The following is a 19,521-nucleotide window of genomic DNA, read 5'->3' as shown; positions in this document are numbered from 1 at the left end:
TGCACAGATAGTCGTCTATATTAAGTTATTTACAGGATGTTTATTCCCACCATAAAAAAAAAAAATAGAGCTCACGTGAAATTCATTTTATATGAGTGTGTTTGTGTCCCCTGTAGAATATCCTCTCTATATACTGGTAGAGGGGAAAAAGGGGAACAAATAAAAACAATATCTGTGAACTGATTTACATTTTGATAAGCATCAGCGTGCGGAAGTCGGATGTGAAGAAGTCACATACATGTTCTATATCATACATGCAATGAATACGCTGCTGCTCGGAAGTCAGCTCTGCGGTTCTTCGTACTCCGAAGGGATATTATTGTTTTTGTTTCCCACGTAGGATTCTTACTGAGAAAGAGGGTTGCCATGCATGTTATCTGCCAGGGGGATCAGGTGCTTCTCACCATCTCTTCCGCTTCCTCTCTCCCTCCCCCTCCTCCCCCTCCTCCTCCTCGCTCCACTCTGATAGGTAGAGACAGCCATCATATGTGCAAGGGGGAAAGTGATGGGCGGAATGGCAGCTTTAATATCGGAGCGATTGCCTGCTGATAAGGCTAACGGCTGTGGAGAGGCGTGAGCGTCAGCCCTCCTCCGCAATAAACACTTTCATTTTGTTTGGTCGGAGTGACGGATGGAGAGATGGAAGTGGTGAATAGACGACCTGAGGAGCAGGAAAGGGAGGGGGGGGAGATAGATGGAATGGATGTGGATGTTATTCAATATTAACAGATCAATCAGAGGCTGGTGAAATATGCATTTTGTCAACTATATACCCCCATTCGGGCAAAGAGGCAACATTACGATCATGTGACAGCGGTGGCTGCTGTGCCGTGTTGAAATACAAAATACTTACGGCTTACAGTCGGTTATTTGTCTCCCGATACTGAATTTATATTGCTTCTAACAATAACAACCCTGTTGTATATCAGAAAAAATGAATATATATATTCATGACTTTAAGCTCTGATGACTTCATGATAATCATTTCTCAATCGCCATTAGAATCTATGACGAGGAGAGCACAATTGCTTCAGTTTGCAGCATATGGCGGAGAAAAGCAACATTTGAATCAAATTGTATCTCGGCACAAGATGATTTGTGCTGAGCACATATGGAGCAATTTAAAGGTCACATGAAATCAAGCTTAAATGTGTGCTTGTGTTGTTTTTTTGCCGTTTTCATTCATCAGTGTGCGTGTCAAGGAAAGTCAACGATGTTTTGGAGGATTCTTTAGATTGATGATTAAAATGGCCTTTTCGTCCTCGTCTTCCTTCCTCTTCAACAAGTTCTTGACAAGTTGTTGAAGTATATTCTTCAGTTCTTCCTGTTCAACTGGATGCATTTTCTTATGCTTAGCAGAGACATTTAGCAGTGCACTTCTCATATTTAGTCATTTTAAAAATGGAAACAAATGTTCTCTGGCAGCTGCCACAGTTTCAACTGAAGTCATTTATTGGTATTTTAATGCATTTGTAATGAATGTACTGAGCAGCACTGCATGTGAAAGGACCTACTCTAAACATCTCATTTTATTTATCAGTCCTGGTTGATTTGGAGACACCCGTCGTTATTGGTGATAACAATAAGTGTTGCTGATTAAACTCTCCGTGAGCGGCTACTTTTAAAGCATAAGAGGAACTGGTGGATGTGGTTATGATGCAGCCAAACAAACTCACGTTTTAATAAAGAGGTCGGGTGATTTCGTGCAACAGCAGGAGTAGAGTTGATTACTTTGCTAAGAAGTTAGCTCCATCTTGTTCCATTACACACTTGGAAAATTGAAAATAATCTATTGAAATATGCACAAAATGACTGTTGACTTATTTTGTCGATGCTTTTTTGAGAACCAATCCTGGTCAACGCTAACCTCTGGCAAATACATTGTGTTTCCTTTGGCTGCTTCAGTGAAATAAGAATGAAGCGAATATCAATGAGATCAAATAAAACTAAACTAAACACCGGATTACGTGCCGCTGCATCGTTTCCTTTTTCTCTCTCGTGAATCTGAATCCAGTGTGTTAATGGCGGACTCCACCACTAACAATGAAAGCTGCTCTATAGAGAGTAATTACACAATGTAAATTAATTCATGGTTGAAAAAATTATAACAATGAATACAATAAAAAACAGTTTTTTACATCATGAAAATCTTTATTTTGGAAGTTAAACAGCTTCCTTCCCTTACAGAGTGATTGCTAGTTATTTACTAACAGAAGTCCTTTTAATTATATTATTTTTAATTAAACACGCTTGTATTGTACACAAGGCCATTTTAAGACATTGATTCACCAAACAGTAATCACACACATTAACTGAATTATTATTGAATAGTTCCAGGTCATCAGGCAATCCCCTAATTTATAATCTCCAATGAAACTGTTGCGCGTGTACATGTCATTTCAATTGTAAGCCCGTGAAAATAGAGCACATTTAAACACAAATGCCTTTTTTGCCTTTACTGTGCTTTTGTTGCCTGCTGAACATCGGATCATATGGCTCAATGTGACTCGGAAAACCGAAAAGATTAAATGAGCAGCAGGGATCAGATCTCGATATTAGAAGTCAGACTTGATAGACTCAGGCAATGCCTATTAAAATGGCTGGAAGAGCCTCTCTGAAATGAGTCCTGACATCTCCTTTCCACAGTCTGTCAGGAGTATTTGGTGGCTAATTTGAAGCTTACAGTGTGAGAAAGAGAGCAAGCTCTAGTGGGAGGTTAATATAAGGGGTGACCAGAAAGAGATGCTGTAGGCTGTTATCTGTACAGTCAGTGACAGAACAAGCAATCCATTGGCTGGATTCTCACTGCAGCCAAGATCCATCCAGTTACCGGCTAATGAGCCCGGCAAGTACGTTGTATTTCCATTTAAAGTGGCTGTTGTCGGACTGTCCTTTCCCTCAGGTTGATTGGAGAGTCCTCAGCTTTGGTTTCTCCGTAATACGGTTAATGTCAGCTTGTCAGTCAAAACCTGAGCTGCAGCCGCCATGACGCGTCCGCGTGTTGATTCCGGGCTAATCTTTCGTAGTTTGACTCGAGATGTGTTGCGACCCCAGAGGGGTCCTCATTAGGACCAAAACGTTGCGTGACCTTTTAGCGGCTTCACCTCGCCCCACCACCTACGCCCTCACCCAGCTGGGCCCAATTACCTCGCTCATTACCCCCCTCCTAAATAGCACCAGGACTGTGCAGGTAGCTATCTATGGAGCGGCAATATGTCTCTGACTAACTGCAGGGGTGACGACATGAAATGAAAACGAGTGGAGACATGCCAGATGAAGACTTTCCCACTAGATAGATTTTCTTCTTTATCCTCTTGCTACTTCTTTTATGTGGCACTTTAATTTAAACATGGATGTATATTTGACCTTTCCATCTCTCACCTCTTCCTTTATCCTCCTTTTAGCCATCCGTCAGAAGAAACCCCTCGCTGACACCTAAAATATAAGATGTCCCCTTCGCTGCCACGTTGATGAGATGATAGGATGATCAATGTTTTCTGGATCCTTAATAACCAGAAAGAGAAAAAGGAGGAGAGAGGAAAGAGCGAGAGAGATGGATGATTATCCTAAAAGTAGCGTGCTTAATTAGATGGAATGCTGCATACATTGTGGACTGAGTGGAATCATTGGGATAGATTAAAATACTAATTAAACAGGCCCTTGCCGAATTTGGAGTGTGAGGTGGGGTTCAGCTCTTCAGGGTCATTTGCATAGCCTTCATCTGGGGAAATGGGATTTAAAGGACCTGCTCTCTTTCTCTTCCTCTCTTTAACTCTCACTTTTCTTCCATTTTCCCCATTACCAATCACATTCACATGCTAACAAACTCAATTAAAATGATGCTCCGTTGTTTTTTGTTGCACTCTATAATTTGGCATAATCTATTCAGGCCCCTTTGATTTTGTTTTTCAATATAAATGTGTCCATCAAAGTGAGGAAGGGACGTTGAGCACAGGAGGGGGGAAAAAGACGGTGAAATGTGTGATCTTGAACGTTAGGTATTTAACGTTGCCTCACTTTGGTTTGATTTGCATGAGAAAATCTTTCGTGAACAAAGCTTTGGAAATAGCATGCCATATTTGATTAGATCAATAGATCTGAGGATCAAACTCGGGTTGGTGTATTAATTACTGCAAGAACAAAGGCCGAAGCTCAAGTTATTGTGTGCTGTGAATCTACAAGCACTTCATCTGCTTTTGGGTAACATCCAGCAGGTCCGACTCAAAGTGTGTGAGGACAACAATTATTTTTTATTGGTAAAACAGCCAAGCGTGGACAGGTACATTATCAATAGGTGTCGCTCCAGAGCTCGTTGAAATAGTCATTAAATAGCACTGGGAACGAGATAACAGCATTTGTTTTAAAAGGAAGGAAATAAAATATGATTGGTTGATGTCATTGGAGCGCGGAAAAAAAGTTGAGACCAGCTCAATTTTGATTTGTAGCGATTCACGCCCTCGACAAGTGTTGGGCAGCAATTTGTAACTTCATGTCACCAGCTGCCATCTAAGATGACTTGTAGCCCGTTGCTGTGTCGCTCGTAGTGTCAAGCAGCATGAGTACAGCCTCACAGAGCCGCTAGCATAGCCGCGGACCCTTACCTATGATAGGCTCTCTACCCATACAACATATCATTCCTCCAAGGGCCACAACAGACTCCTGTCAGCTGGAGAACTGATTGCTGTCATTCCCTGAAGAATGTTTTTACGTGTGTGTGTGTGTGTGTGTGTGTGTGTGGGCTGGTCATTTTCTATGACCAGTTTGACATCTGACTCATGCTGTTACATCCACTGCATCATTCTCAGTTTCACTGACCACTTGTTTTTGCCTCAGGAACGGAGAAATCTGCTACTTTGTCATCCGGTGCTCATACTCAACACCTCCTCTGCTTTTGTCTCCCGTGCAGTCCAACAGAAGCAGCAGCTGGAGAAGGAGACGGGCCTGAAGATAGTGGAGGCTGGAGTTAGTGACGTAAGTCGTACTCGCTAAGAATATCTGTTATTCAGCTCTGTGTGTAAAAAGAAAAAGAGCAGGTGTGCTTGTGTGCGTACTCTGTGTTTGGGCACAGGAATAACTCTGTGAACCCAACTTGTCTTGGCATCCGGATCACACCTGCAGCTTCAGTTGTGCAGCCAAACACTAATCTGCAGCGGCAATGAATTCCAAACACACATCCCTTTAAGCGTGTTGCGTTGATGACCGTACCTCGTGTTCAGTTCCTTTAGGTCTCTAAGAGCTGCTGTCACCATGGCAAATAAAACACAACACAAGACAAAAGCACGGTGCATTTCGTGAAACATAAAGTAAGTGTTAATCATCACAGCAGAGCAACAATAACCAGATTATCCTGAGTGCTGTCACTTTGTCTGGAGCCCTGATTCTCCTGTGACATATTCATTGGAAAGAATTAAGTGGAGAGCAGGCGGACACTCAGGATGATCCGGATGAAAGAAGAGTAAATGTGTTTTCATTGAACACTGATAAATATTCATATGTATCAGCGGTAAGGATCTAATCAAGAGCCCATTGATGCGTCTTGGCCCTCAATGTTCGCCTGGTAAATGAGTTTCTTTATGGAAATGAGACAGACAGCCTTAGACCCCTGAGCTGCCCTGATCATGAGGCATGCTGGGAGCTAAATGGATGTGGCCTGTGCATCGCAGGACAGTTGCCAATGGCAACAACCGTCACACACTGTATAGACAAGATCATTTCCCCGTGTTAGTCCCTTCTATACTGTCTCCCTTTGGTGCCGCTGCCTTTCTTCGCCCATCTGCCTCCCACTTATATCTTTTTTAGCACCACATTCTCTCCGGTCTTATTCCACATTGTGTCTTCATCACGTTCTTCTCAATTATCTCTGATTCACATTTTTTTTCCTTTTTTTCTTCTCTGTGACTTTTGTCCTGTTCTTTGTCTGCCTCTCCTCGCCTCTTTTTCATTCTTTTATTCCCACTCAGACTGATTCCTGCGCTTTTCCAGAGCTGGTACGGGGCTGTGTTTGTCATATTGGGCCTATTTGTAGATAATTAGCTGCAATAATAGCCTCTCTGCAGGAGCCGGGGTGAGGGAGGGAGGGAGGGAGGGAGGGAGGGAGGGAGGGAGGGAGGAATCTGTCTTCCACCTCATGGGGAGAAAAGCCACGCCAGACTGTGTTTGTAGAAATGCATGTCAAAGAAGCGCAGCATTTACTGTACAACAAATAGAGAGTTGGCAAAGTATAAACCCTGCAAACTCACTCCGAGGGTGTTTTATTAGCAACAGCTCTAATGTGGATGTGTGTGATGTTACCAGTTTGTATTTAAGAAGTGGAGAGGTGAGGGTAAGTTGGGGAAAATAGTAGCTTTTCACAGGAGAGCCTGTGGAGTGGGCTCTTCAAATACATTAGTTTAAAAGGTGCTAAACCAAAAGCCTGCTTTCAGTAAATTTGCAGTTAATTGGCCACAGTTATGAGTGAATGCATGTTGGAGGTTGCAAAATGGGTCTTCTTTAGCCGGCTTATTAGTGGCAAAAATACAAATATGCTGGATAAAATTGCTAAATTGATAAAAAGAGGTATAGAGCGGGAAATTTTGCAACGCATCAGTGCTAAGCTTTCCACAGACAATGTTCTTTCCACAAGCTCGTATAAAACCATCAATGTGCTCGGTATCATTAAGTCGTATCACTGACAACTCCCCCCTCCTCCGTTTTTATTTAAGAGGTGACAAATGACAAAAAAGCTTAGCGAGATGTCCAGATAGAGCGAACGTCAATAGCGGTAGATGCGGATGAGGATAAGCAAATGTCAAAGTGGGGGGAAGGAGACATCCATCAACAGGCCGAGCAATATCTACTCCATTATAGATTGCAAGGAAGTCGGCTTCCTAAAGAATAAAAATGACTACTTTGTTTATCTTGAATAATGTATATACGTGTGTGCGTATCATTCTTATTAACAGCTGCTTCCCAAGTGGGAGCTGCACTCTTGTGGAAACACAAAAGCCAAAAGTAGGTCCTCGCACAGCAATTTGTAAGTCCTGTAAAGGTGTGAAAAGATGTGAGGGTGGAAAGAGAAATGAAGTGGAAGGAAATGTGTGGTTGGTGTGGCCTCTCTGCAGCTTTAGCAGCAACTCACTGAAACCATACATATCAAGTACATACATATAAGTACCTATGCTAGTATTGCACAATACTTGTAAGTGTGGAAATAAAACCTGGCCGATCATACCGTACTTTGTTTCCTCAACTCGTACCGTTTGTAAATGGAGCAAACCCTGTGACTGTGCATCCCTCACCGCCTCCTCGGATTTAGTTCCGTGCAGGAGAGCCGTGTGGGGGGGGGGGGGGGGGGGTGTATCAACCCCCACCCCATGCTGGAGACAATGACTCGGCATTAGGCAAAAGGGTTGCTTTAGCTGGCAGTCATAGACACAGCATGGCTGCTACAAGTGAGCGTATAAAGGAATAAAAGGGAGGCTCAGAATTGTTTGAAAGGGAATATCGTTGGTTATAAAAAGACATATTCTACAATCCTCATCGGTTTGAAATAGCTTCCAGTATGCTAACAAATTTAGTCAACAACCTTTATTTTATTTCATGCTTGTGGAGGATATTTGATCTCTAAAAATATTTCCTGATGTTGATTATCTCTCTGCTAATATTGCCCGAATCAAGGTCTTCATGATCTACGAATAAAGATTCACATTGAGAAGAGTGAGCAGAGGCTTTCCTCTGGATTAACAATGAAGAAAAAAAGAAAAGAAAAAAAAGTAACTTTTTTTGTTTTTGTTTTTTTTCTTCTCTGGAGTAACAATAAAGAAATTAACAGCTAGTTGCCAGCGGGAATGTCTAACAAACTAGCAAAGTTATCAAACGCTAACAGTTTGCTTATCTGCAAATGCCAAGGAAGTGCGTGTTTAATAATGTATGACTTTGCAATAGCAAATAATATGAGACGTAGCTGAAAAGAGAGGCAGACCCTAGTAGCCTTTGCACCGACACATTTGCCATTGTCCACATGGGGGAAGTGGCTGGCTAGCCATGATAAAAGAAAAAGCATAGAGACAACCAAAAGGCCGCTCAACAGACTGCCGGCGTAGGTGCATATTATGTATTACATATTTCACCATTACCTCTTCTACCAGCACGGCAAGCATTGGCATAGCTGCGAGACAACTGCTAGCATCTGAAGTGGTGTGGGCACCGGAGACGATGACTAGCATTATTCTAAGTTATGCCCAAGGATAGCTGGTACCTACTGTATGTGCTGACATGTAGGGTGCATTCGTAAATCCAATCTGACGCTCGACACTAAAAATGAAAGCGCTGTTGTTAGAAGACATCGTTGTTGCATTTTGCTAGGACGATCCTTGCCATTTCAGTCACTGAGCTTGGCACTCTGCTGCTCCGTCTCCTCAGACAGAGTGCCCAGAGTACGCTCCGTCGCTCAGAGAGTGTGGTGCTCTGAATAACTGAACAGTATATTCCAACAGCGCCACGAACTCATGAAGGGTCAAGTAGTGGCTATTGCCGAACACACCCAAAGGCATTTCTGCTACAATGCCTATCTTAGGGCATAGCACACTGGTTTAAGAGTCTTATTATTGTGAGTTATGATGGCTACAAAGGCCTATTTTTAAATGCTCAAACAACCTAATGGGAATGGGTAAAAATGTGTGTGAAGCCTGTAAAGAACGGTAACGTATTCCCAAATCAATCCCCATCCCAATACACCACAATTTGGATGCACACATTTCCACATTCAACCTGCCTGCATTCGATGGTCCCTATTTGATTCAATTGGTATTCAAATTAAGATTCATTGACATTTTGACAGCGGCCTCATGTTCACGATAACTCCGGCAAAACTGCTTATGTGAAGAGGCCCTCATTAAGCATCGGATTCCCTGAGCTGCATGTCAACTGATTATTCAACCTCTAAATGTGAATCATATATGGCAGGCAGGGAGTCTCTGCACTGTTTGTGTGTATGCATGAACAAATGTACAGTAAGTGTGTGTCCTCATTGCATACTGTAATTGTCATTGATAGGGCTTAAGTGTGCGTTTTTGACATGTTTGACTGTAAATGTGTACCTACAGCTAGTCACTGGTTTTTCATTTGGTTTGTATTCTAGCTACGTAAAGGCAGTGGAGGCATTTCATGATGGTCGAAAGCTCCCGTTATATTTCGAATCAAAGAACTAAGAGCAGAGGCACAGAGGCAAAACTCATCTCAGAGAAAGGTCACCTGTAGTTACGGCCCCTCACTATGGATTTGTAGGCTTTCTTTCCAATATCCTGTGCCATAATTAATGCAAGGGCACATCTGTTTGAAAATGTTCCGACAGGCTTCCTCAAAAAACACTACGGTGCATCAGGTTTTAAGTATTATCGTAGAGTAAGAATGTTTACATCTGATTATGATGGGGGCGACCATGGCTCACTGGGTTAAGAGGGTCGTCTGGGAACCGGAAGGTCAACGGTTCGATCCCCGACTGGGACGTGTCACGTGTCGAAGTGTACCTGAGCAATACACTGAACCCCCGGCTCCCCGGGCGCTGATCAATGGCAGCCCACTGCTCCCTATATACAGGGATGGGTCAAATGCAGAGATACATTTCGTGTATGTGTAAAAATATATATGACAATAAAAATGGTTTCTTCTTATGAACTATTGTTTTTCTATAAACCATCTCCATGATGAGGTTGTTCATTTGTTTAAGACCTGGAGTTGCATTGGTTTTAATCGTGATGGTGCTTCTTTCTGTTCTGTAGTGCAGTTTGTATGAATATGGACATAACTCTAGTGTTTATTTTTGTCAGTAGGCATACTTTTAAGAATGGCAGTGTCAGGCCACCACTCTGCAAACTGAAATATTTCAACATTTACAAGATGGTTTTGCACACGTTTTGGTACAGATTTGGTGGCCAGACAATTTATCTGAGCAACTTTGATGATCTCTTTGCTTTTCCGCTTGCCAAAGTCAGTTCTTTGGTTTATGAACAAATACCTGCAAAACTGATAATACTCAGCTTCACTTTGTGACAATTAGCAAACGTTAGCATTCTAACACGCAAAACTAAGATTGTAAACATCTTAAACATTTTACTGTGCCTTCTAATCACAGGCATGTTTGCCTTTACTTTGTGACAATTAGCTGTTAGCATGCTAACACACAAAACTAAGATGGTAAACATTTACTGTGCCTTCTAATCACAGGCATGTTAGCATTGTCATTGTGAGCATGTTAGCACGCTAAAGTTAGCATTTAGCTCAGCAAGTACAAGCATGCTTCTGTTATAAATGTACATTTAACATAATATACCCTTGAATGAATGTCAATTTTATGGTAAAATGCAAGGGCTACAATACAGGGTTACAATAGTAACTTCAGTCACCGTCAATGCACTCAATATGATCCAATAACTTCTGGCTCAGGATTGATCGCATTCAATTTGCATTTTGCTTTGATGGAAAACTTTTTTCCATGAATATTTATTTCCACATTTTTTTATCCTCTGCACATTGGTTGTCAGGCAATATCAGTGCATTTTGCTTTCCTTTAATCTACCAACGCCCGAGTATTGTAGCGTATACCACTTAACAACAAATACCACGTGCAACCATCAGCAAATGCAATTCCTCTGAGCGAATGGGACAAATCACCTCAGAAGGGGACTTCAAATGAAAACCACACTGACCATTTCCAACCAGAGAGAAGAGACAGATCCACAGGCTGAAATAAATAAATTATTGTGAGTTGTACAAATTGATCTTGTAACGGCATGGATATATGCTTTACTTCAAAACATGTTTCCCCATGCTGCTTTTTCAAGCAGCATTTTCTTCAAGAATCACAAGATGAGAAAAATACATTTTTATGTACATTTTTCGAGATCTCTTATTCTCATTTAAGTGTGAGTTTGGCGCCTCAGAGGAAACGTTAGTGGCTTGGCTGCACTGCAGGGTATATTTTCTACCCGTGTATATGTGCACTGAATGTGTGTAGATGCTTCAGCAAATCAATTCCACATTGGCCCTCAATTGCCTTTTCCACATTGACAACCTATCTCCTTCAGACACTGTAATAAACCCAAACAATGAAAAAATTGCCGCCGATAAAAATTTCAACAGTGCAGGAAGGCCAATCTGACTGTTTTAAAAGTGGCTAAAATGCCATTACTGTGGCAGATCTGGATGTGAAATGTCATATGGGAGCAGCCCCACTGTGCCTGCAGCCCTGAGTACACTGCCTGTTTGGAGACTCCAGCTGCCTCCCACTGATGAAAGACCGTCCAGCAGCTCCGTTTCTCTACAACCTTTTACCATCACCTGACCTTTGGACTGCAGAAATGCCTTTGATACCGTGCCATGCAGTTTGGTATTTGCCTCTATATGTCGTGACGTGTGCTTTCCCCCGGGTATGGGTGAACTTGTCTGTTTTTAAACGAGTGTCAGAATGTAAAGTGTTTACTCTCCTACCTTTTGCTTCTTTTATGTTCCGCTGCCTTCGTTAAAGAGAGGTATGGTTTTATTCAGCATGTTGAAGGGCAACTCTTCAGTCCTTTCGTCAGAAGTAAAATAAGAGACAACTCGAGGCCAAGGTGGCCTTGGAGGTGTTATGGCGGTTTAGATCAAATTAAAGTAAAATCCACTGATGAAAATTCTTACAAAGTTATAAATCATCAGTCTGCGATCGGTGCTTTCAACATTTATTTTTTTCCAGCCAATGATTTCCTGCATTTCTCACAATAACTTAGGGTTGTGCAGTAGTTCCATGGTTCACTGTTTCTCTAAAACTATAAGGTCTTGGGTTCAAGGCCTTCCTTCTTTCTGTATGGAGTCTGGCTGACACTGACAATTATTTTCATAACGGTTATTGTCGCAATTGTTTGCTTTCTAGTTTTGTCTTTAGAAGGTCAGAAAATAGTGAAAAAATGAAGAAATAATGACACGAGCGACTGCAGCCCCGCTGCTTCCCCTCCATCTTCGCCTCAGTATATATCGGGTCCCTTAAGTAAACTTCTATTCCGGAGTTGGAAGTCTTGCGTTCATTGTTCTTTTCAAATTGACGTTTTAGATCCAAACGTGCACACATTAATGCTCCAATAGCATTCAACGCAAGTGTCTCATTTGTAGCCGTTAAGATTTTTGTCAGCTATTGGTAGCCAGATAATTAAAATAGCATCATAGCCAAAAGAAGCTCATATGGGCACATATGTTAACAGACATGTTCAATGCAAAAATCCCCATACGAACCATCCATACAGTCCTGGCACTGAAAGTATCATAATGACAATACAGAGCCGCTAACATTAGCTGCTAACTGTCTGCTTTTGCCCAAAGTTGATAAATACCAGTAATCTGTGCCTTTTTTAAAGCATAAGGCAAGTTAGGTCTACAGGTATGATATATTCCTGCACTTTAATTGTAAACAATGCCACTCTTGTTTGCACAAAAGGCTGTTTATGGTAGTTCGTCAAATGGCGTCTGGCGGCAGCAGCAGCGGTGGGGTTGAGGCCTGGGAGGGGGCTCAGGGTCGAGGGGGAGGGGGGGGGGGAGGACCTACGGTGTCCACAGCTGGATAGCATGGCAGAGGTTTTAAATGTCAGCGTTGAAGGGGGATGTGGCTGCCATTTGGCCAGACAAGCTGCATGCCAAGGGTCTGGCAGCGGGATGCAGGGGGCATGGTGATGGTGCTCCCGGTCCCGGCCGCAGAGCGCTCACCTTCTGCCATGTATCATGCGGATACTTGCCTAGCGCATCTGGCACCTTCGCATTGACAGCAGCAGGAAAAGCAGTTGCTGCAGGCTAACCGGTGGCCCGTGGTAATCTTTTTAACATCGCAATTGAGTAAATTATTTGAGTAAATTCAGTCCAGAGTGTCTGTCGAGTTTAGTTGATGGAAATGCAGTAATACTTTGAGGAGGTTTGGAGTTGTTTGGAGTTGAGAAGAGAGGAGTGTTGGGCAGATTTTGCTGCTGAAATCGACAAAGTATTTCCTAGAATTACAATCTAATCCTAAGGACTAAACCATTATCTTTGTTGATAGGTGTGATATTCAATAAAAGGACACATTTAAGAATATACTGTAGTCATCTGTTCATCTAGATGTATAAATTCTGTCTTTTTAGCAAACACTACATTTTGAGTTTGTGGTTGATATGAAGCAGATTAGTTGTTGCTCAGTGAGCGCAAAATATGGAAACCACTTTGCTCTCAGCAAATTAAATATAATCAACTGTCATATCATCTTTTATTGACTTTAATTGACTGTAATTGTGAATCCTGCTGTAACTGCTAGTTACTCTCTGCATGGCAAGGTCAACTAAATTGCTTGATAAGCTGTTATGGTCTTTTACATGATGGCCTCGACTTGAGTGTATGAATATCTTCCAATTGTGGCGATAAAGCATGAAATGAAACTGGACCGCTCTGCTTCTAAGTGGCTTCACAGCATCTACTGGTTGTGTTACCTGCTTTGAAATACTCTGCTGTGATGATCTGGGAACATTTAGATTTGGAGGTGAATATTTAAATGACAAATATTCTGTATATTATACAAGTTAAAACAACACATAACTATAAGATTTCAGTTGAAACGGCTACTCGCACATCAGATCCCCTCATATGACTTTGGTGTTTCAACTCAGAAAGAAAATGGATAAAATGGTGTTTGTTAGTATATATTAATGTATTTTAAACATGTACTGAATTACCTATTTTACTACTGTTAAAACAATGCATCTCCAAAATGCCAATGTTTTAAGACAAACAGACTTGTTTTCGTAATCCTTCAGGTAAGATTCACCAAATTTAGAGACGCATAGTTTTCTCTGGAGAGCAACAACATTTTGAATTTAATCCAAAACTATGGCAGAAACTTGCAGAAATTCAAACTATGATCTTTATTTACCTTGATCTGTACTTGCCATGTCATTTTTTCTGATAACCATCAATAACTGAGACTAATTAGGCCCTTAAGCCATCAACTGAAGACATTTCTGAAATGTGTTTGCTGCACTATATGTTGTCTTTCATCCTAATATTTGATGCAATCATTGCAAAGGCGGCGTACATGTGAAGGTAAAAAGCATCAAAGATCAAACATCTGATAGTGTGCTGTGAACTGGAGAAACGTCCTGCTGTGATGGGATTTCTGCTTTACATATCACAGTCATATCCGTGTGTGGCTGCCCACATGTCGATTTACATTCACAAACATGCTCATCATGTGCGTGTTGCAGGCAAACGCACAGATGCAGCTAACACCTGACGGAGTGCAGGTGGACCTCCGTGGAAAAATAGGAAAACTGTTCATAAAGAGAAGCTGCTACAAGGACACCAAGCCTGAATCCTACTTTAAACCAGAGCACAGCTTCATTTCTGCAGCTTAAAAACAACAGTATGGCAAACAGTAATGACTAAAACTTACATATTAATGCACATTTTACCTAAAACATGGACAAACGACTCAACAAACGAAACATATTCCAATTTGGGACTTAATATGAATAAATTAGAGGGAAAAAAACACATGAAATGTGTCATTCATAGCTTCATCAACATCAATAACTAATAGAAGGAATTACATTTCATTGTTGGAAACAACAAAAGGCAAAAGGATCTTGGCAATCCAGGTCCATGAACACGTGCAATCACATGTCAGTCACCGTTCATTACATTATTCACTTTGGAGAAGGAGGGGAAGAAAGAGACATCATCACAGCTTCACAAAAAGCCATGTAATTATGTTTGAGGGGGAGAATAGGCTAGATTGATTATATGCATTTCCAACAATGAAGCCGTCAATGTATTATTATGTTACAGAGCAATCAAAATCTTGACATAAATCATAATTTATTCTGCCTTCTAGAATTTCTGATCAGCCTTACTTTGTATTGTTGTCAGAGGTTGTGGGTTGAAGCAATGGGAGACGTGAGACGCAAACAGGCGGCTGATACCGAACTACAGCTGTGGCACCGGCCTCATTAGGGATTCGCGGAGGTTCCGTTCGACGAGCAGCGCTGCCCGGTTTGGCTCGGGGGCAGACTGCTCTTATAAATCTGCTGGAGCTCTGAGACAGACAGACAGCGAGACACACGCAGGGAGGCTGCGGCGCTGTGGCCAGGCAGAGTGTCAGCTCTGTTCGTGCAGAGGATTGTTTTGCAGCGCGAGGCCCCCCCCCCAGCTGATTGGTGTGGCTTCATTAGCATGGGCCGTGGCACCTCCGATTTGCAGTAATTAAAGAGAGAAATCAGAGCGCTTGCCTCCGGTCCAGACACAGCCAGTCAAGTGAGGATCGCCGTGGAACAGATCTTGCCTTCTTCCAAACCCCCCCTCCCCTCATCCCTCAACTGAGAGTGCGTCTGGAGGCGAGGTATGGGGTGTTGCCGTCTGTGCCAAGTCCCCCCCCCCCTAAGTAACCCCCGGGGTTACACCGGCACACACGCCTCTCCCCCACGGGCTCACGCTGGGCCCGGCGTTGTCATGGTGATAACAGGGGAAAATGTTTAATGGAGACACTGATGAGAATTTACGAGGCTGTGGCCGCGTGTGCATTTGCAGGGATACGACCCTTAGCCCATCACGCGCCGCCTCCTGTGGTTCTACATGTATATCCTCACTCACACAAGCTGTAGCTGATCACCGGGGCGTATGCTCAGGCAGGCGGCAGCAATGTGCTGCAAGTCCAGCAACGCCTACAGTCGGTGGCACGTTGGTTGTCCAATTAAGTTGATGCCGTGTGATGCGTACTCCAGATAAAATGGCAGAAATGGATGGCCAGCGATCAGTAACCCCTCAGTAACTGACCGTTGGTTGTGTTTTTCCGCGGAAGTTCTTCAGGCCTCTTGTTTCCAGTTGTTTCGAGTAGGGTTGTGTCTGCTCCCATAATGAATTGCAAGCTCCTGTATCTGTCATGGGCACCATTAAACAAACCGGGGGTCTGATAGAGTGTGCTGGCATTTGCTGGGGACGCCATCTTCAACGGTAGTTCAACAGCCCTTGAGAGCATGTCAAATTTGATTCATTTAAAGTACACTTCTGACCTTAGTGTGGACACAAATGGAGGGCCATTTAGAGGGTGAGGTCCTGTCCAGTATATGTTCAGCATTATATCTTGATGGACCACTGATGCACACATTTTCATTTAGCACAAGGACGGTTTAAAGGTACAAATTGTGTACCTGCCATTCAACCTGAACTAAATCAGGTGAGTCCTATCTTGCCATTTTTTTGAGATCGTTGGTGGGATTTTAACTCTTTGGACAATCAAATTCACCACCGCTGGGCTTAATACATACATTGAAAGAGAAATACTGTGTTTCAGAGGCTTTCAGATGTTATGTGGACCCAGGTGTGGAGAGGACCCATCCTATTGAACCCATGAAGTCACTCTGCACTGTCCTCTGAACACTTCTCTTTGTCCCTTTACTGTCAGTCTCAGTATCAGAGTCTGCCAGCCCACTAAGTCTCTTGTGACTGGGGTTTCAATTATGAATGCTACCTTTGACTACCTCTGTTATTCCGCGGCAGCCCACATATCCCTGCCTGCCACCACTCATGTGTGACTTGATGTATTGTCTCACTGTTTTCCATCCTTTCAAAATTAATTGCAGTTTTATCTCTCCCCAAGATAAAAAAAAAAAGCCAGCCGAGAACATAATAGTCTAAAAGTAGTGCGGATTCTATTCAAACAAAACAATTAAAACCCCGGTGTTTTCCTCGCTGTTTCGGACTGTGGACAAGGCGGATGAGATTTTTAGTGGCGGTTCTTCTTTTATCTTTTCACACAATAGAATGAAGTATTGCCTTCAATTGCCTGTCGTGAGTGGGTTGTGTTTTAGCAAACTCGGATCAACACTCTGGACCTGACCATTTTAGTTGCCGTCTAACGACTTTTCACCTACAGTATCGCATCCTCATCAAAAAGTAATTACGTCTGGAAAATGATTCTTCTCTTTGCCGTGAATGCAAGCCCGAGTGTAATTTGCTCCGTCTCAGACCCGAGTGCAAACATCTTTACTGATACTGAGTTGATTTTGCTTTAATATGTAGGTGTGAGCACCATTTGCTAACTTGGTTTCATTAATTTTGGCTGGCAGTTAAGCAGACATGAACGTTATCCTTGTCAGACATATTGCTATTGTCAACACAGCAGCAGAAATAATCATTACTGGCAGCTAACACTAGTTAGGAGTTTAAGGCTGCTCCTTAAAAATCAAGAAAAGTAGATCAGTAAATCAACTCCACTTTCACAAATATAGTTGACAACTTGGTCTCTTGTGGAATGGACCAATCCAGTACAGGACCTTTTCACAGCAGCCATTTTGACATGTCATAGCAGGGAACACACAGGTGTAATTGATCAAAGTAATGATGGCCCCGCTGTATTTAGTGTGTCACAGCCATTCTAGTGGGCCAGCGTGCACAACACCAGGGCCCTGGTCCACCTACGTAAATGGAACAGGGCCATAATTAATGTTTTTAATTACACCTGTGTTTGCCCTGCAATAATATGTCAAAATGGCTGCTGTGAAAAGAGCCCTTTGAAAGGGAACAAAGCTACTCTTCATCTTAAATACCCACTCTTTTCTGTGTTTTATTTGCAAGTGAACCTAAAAGGGCCTTTGATTACAAGTTGTATTTAAAAGATCGTTTCCTCAGCTTGTTAGCCATCTCCCATAGCGTAGGAAACGTAACTATTCACAGGAGACCAAGCTTTGGATTACTCCAAATGTTGCAGTGTGCATCGGGGCGCAGTAAGAGCCAGACTCTGCACTTAACGAGGTCGGAGGGTGGTTTCTTTTTTAACCTTTCCAAAACAAGCAACATTGTATGAAATGTGTTTGTCTGCCCGAAACTGTAGTCGTTAGCATACGAAGCTATAACTACCTTACTATATACAGTAGGCCGATAAATACACCACTAACTAATGCTTTATTATTTTGTGGGGGTTACTGGAGTGCAGGAGCAGAGGGTTGTTTCGTTGAATATGATAGTCTGCCCGACTCATTGATCCTTTATCTGACTGAGTTTGAATCTATGGCCCCAAACTTGGCTCTGAAATATCAGCAGCCTATCTTTGTATTGATAAATCCATGGCGCTGTCCGTGGTGCTGGAGTAGCAGACGCTTTTGTTTTGGATCTATATTATTAGGGCTGATGTTTAAAAAGAAATGTGTTATGATTCAACAAATGGCCCAGTGACCAATGTTCCCTCTAAGCTGCGCGCTTGAGCAATCGCGCACTGCTCGCACATTCTCAGCGCACAAGAAAATCTATGCAGCGCATAAAATAAAATTCAACATAAACGTATTAATTGATATCTAATATTAGTCCTAATCTTATCTAATCAATTAAACCAATAATAATAATAATAATAATAATTTTGTTTTCTGTACTATTTTGCAACGCAACTCAGTGAGTGACAGGTGTCCAGCCAATGATACGATTCGGTTCACTTACGCTACGCAGCCAATCATAGCATTGACACTATTGCCCTGCCCATTCGCGCCGTGCAGGTTAGCTAGCTAACAACAGGGCGGCGGAGTTACGAGACGCAAATGCTAACCCCTTATCATGGCGAAACGAACGGGCAGCGACACATCCACTCACCAAGCCATTGGAAAAAAGAAATGTGGTTCTTTTAAGATGGAATGGCTGTCGGAGTATGTTCAAATAGAAGAACAAGCGGTGAAACTGGGTGAGATTTTTTCTTTTTCGAGGGGGAAGGGTCTACTCTGCAAAACATGCAGCGAAGCTAAAGTAGCAAATGAGTTTTCCGAGGGAAAAATGTGGACTGAATGGAAGTTGGACTACCTCAAGCGTCACATTCAGCAGAAAAAACTAAAAATAAAATCAAAACAGCATCCAGAAATCGTCTTGAAGTGGCACATTTGGACCAGCTGATGCGCATAAAGTCAAAGCAAGAAGCAGACGAAGCCATCAACCTGGACAAAGTGTACAACCATTGGAGAAGTGAGAAGGACAGACGTGAAAAATAAGGTAAAATTTAAGTCAGATTTGTGCATATTCTCGTTACATTTATTAAGATTTTTTACTTATGGATATTAATCATTAAATTATGTTACTACTAGATCATTTATGGGTAGTAGAAATGATAATAAAAAACTGAGTAATTACATATTTTACAGACAGAGTTACAGGAATTTACACTGTATCACAAGCTACAGCACACGTCATTGTGCAAAATGTGAATGTTTTAATGTGAACAAAATGTTATGTCTGAAAGGTGTATATGTATCATTTCTTCCAGAACAGGACCCTCACACAGGCCACAACAGGACCTCACACAGGCCAAAGCAAGACTCTTCCCATGGCCAAGCAGGACTCTCACATAAAACATACTACACATCTCATGAACAACAAGATTTTTGTCTTTTTCCTTTAAAGTTTGTCAAATCACTTATATTAAAAGTAAACTAGTGAAAATTGCTGCTGTAATTTGATTCTTTTAATAAGCCATGTAACTTGCTATGATCCAAGGTTTTGAACAGGTGTGATACTGGTGTG

At 42.2% G+C, this 19,521-nt stretch overlaps 1 protein-coding gene across 1 annotated transcript in view; it reads left to right on the top strand.

Annotated features, from left to right (window-relative positions):
- Positions 1 to 19,521, top strand: part of ptprn2 (protein tyrosine phosphatase receptor type N2) — a 105,280-nt gene that overhangs the window by 53,436 nt on the left and 32,323 nt on the right. Inside the window, exon 11 of the mRNA XM_079292535.1 lies at positions 4,907 to 4,971. Within this exon, the coding sequence (XP_079148661.1) occupies positions 4,907 to 4,971 (65 nt within the window). The remainder of the gene's footprint in view (positions 1 to 4,906; positions 4,972 to 19,521) is intronic.

The sequence above is a fragment of the Melanostigma gelatinosum genome (genome assembly GCF_949748355.1).
Source record: "Melanostigma gelatinosum genome assembly, chromosome: 20".
NCBI classification, from domain to species: Eukaryota; Metazoa; Chordata; class Actinopteri; order Perciformes; family Zoarcidae; genus Melanostigma; species Melanostigma gelatinosum.
Note: the sequence above shows the minus strand (reverse complement) of the source record. Positions and strands in the feature narration are given on the sequence as shown.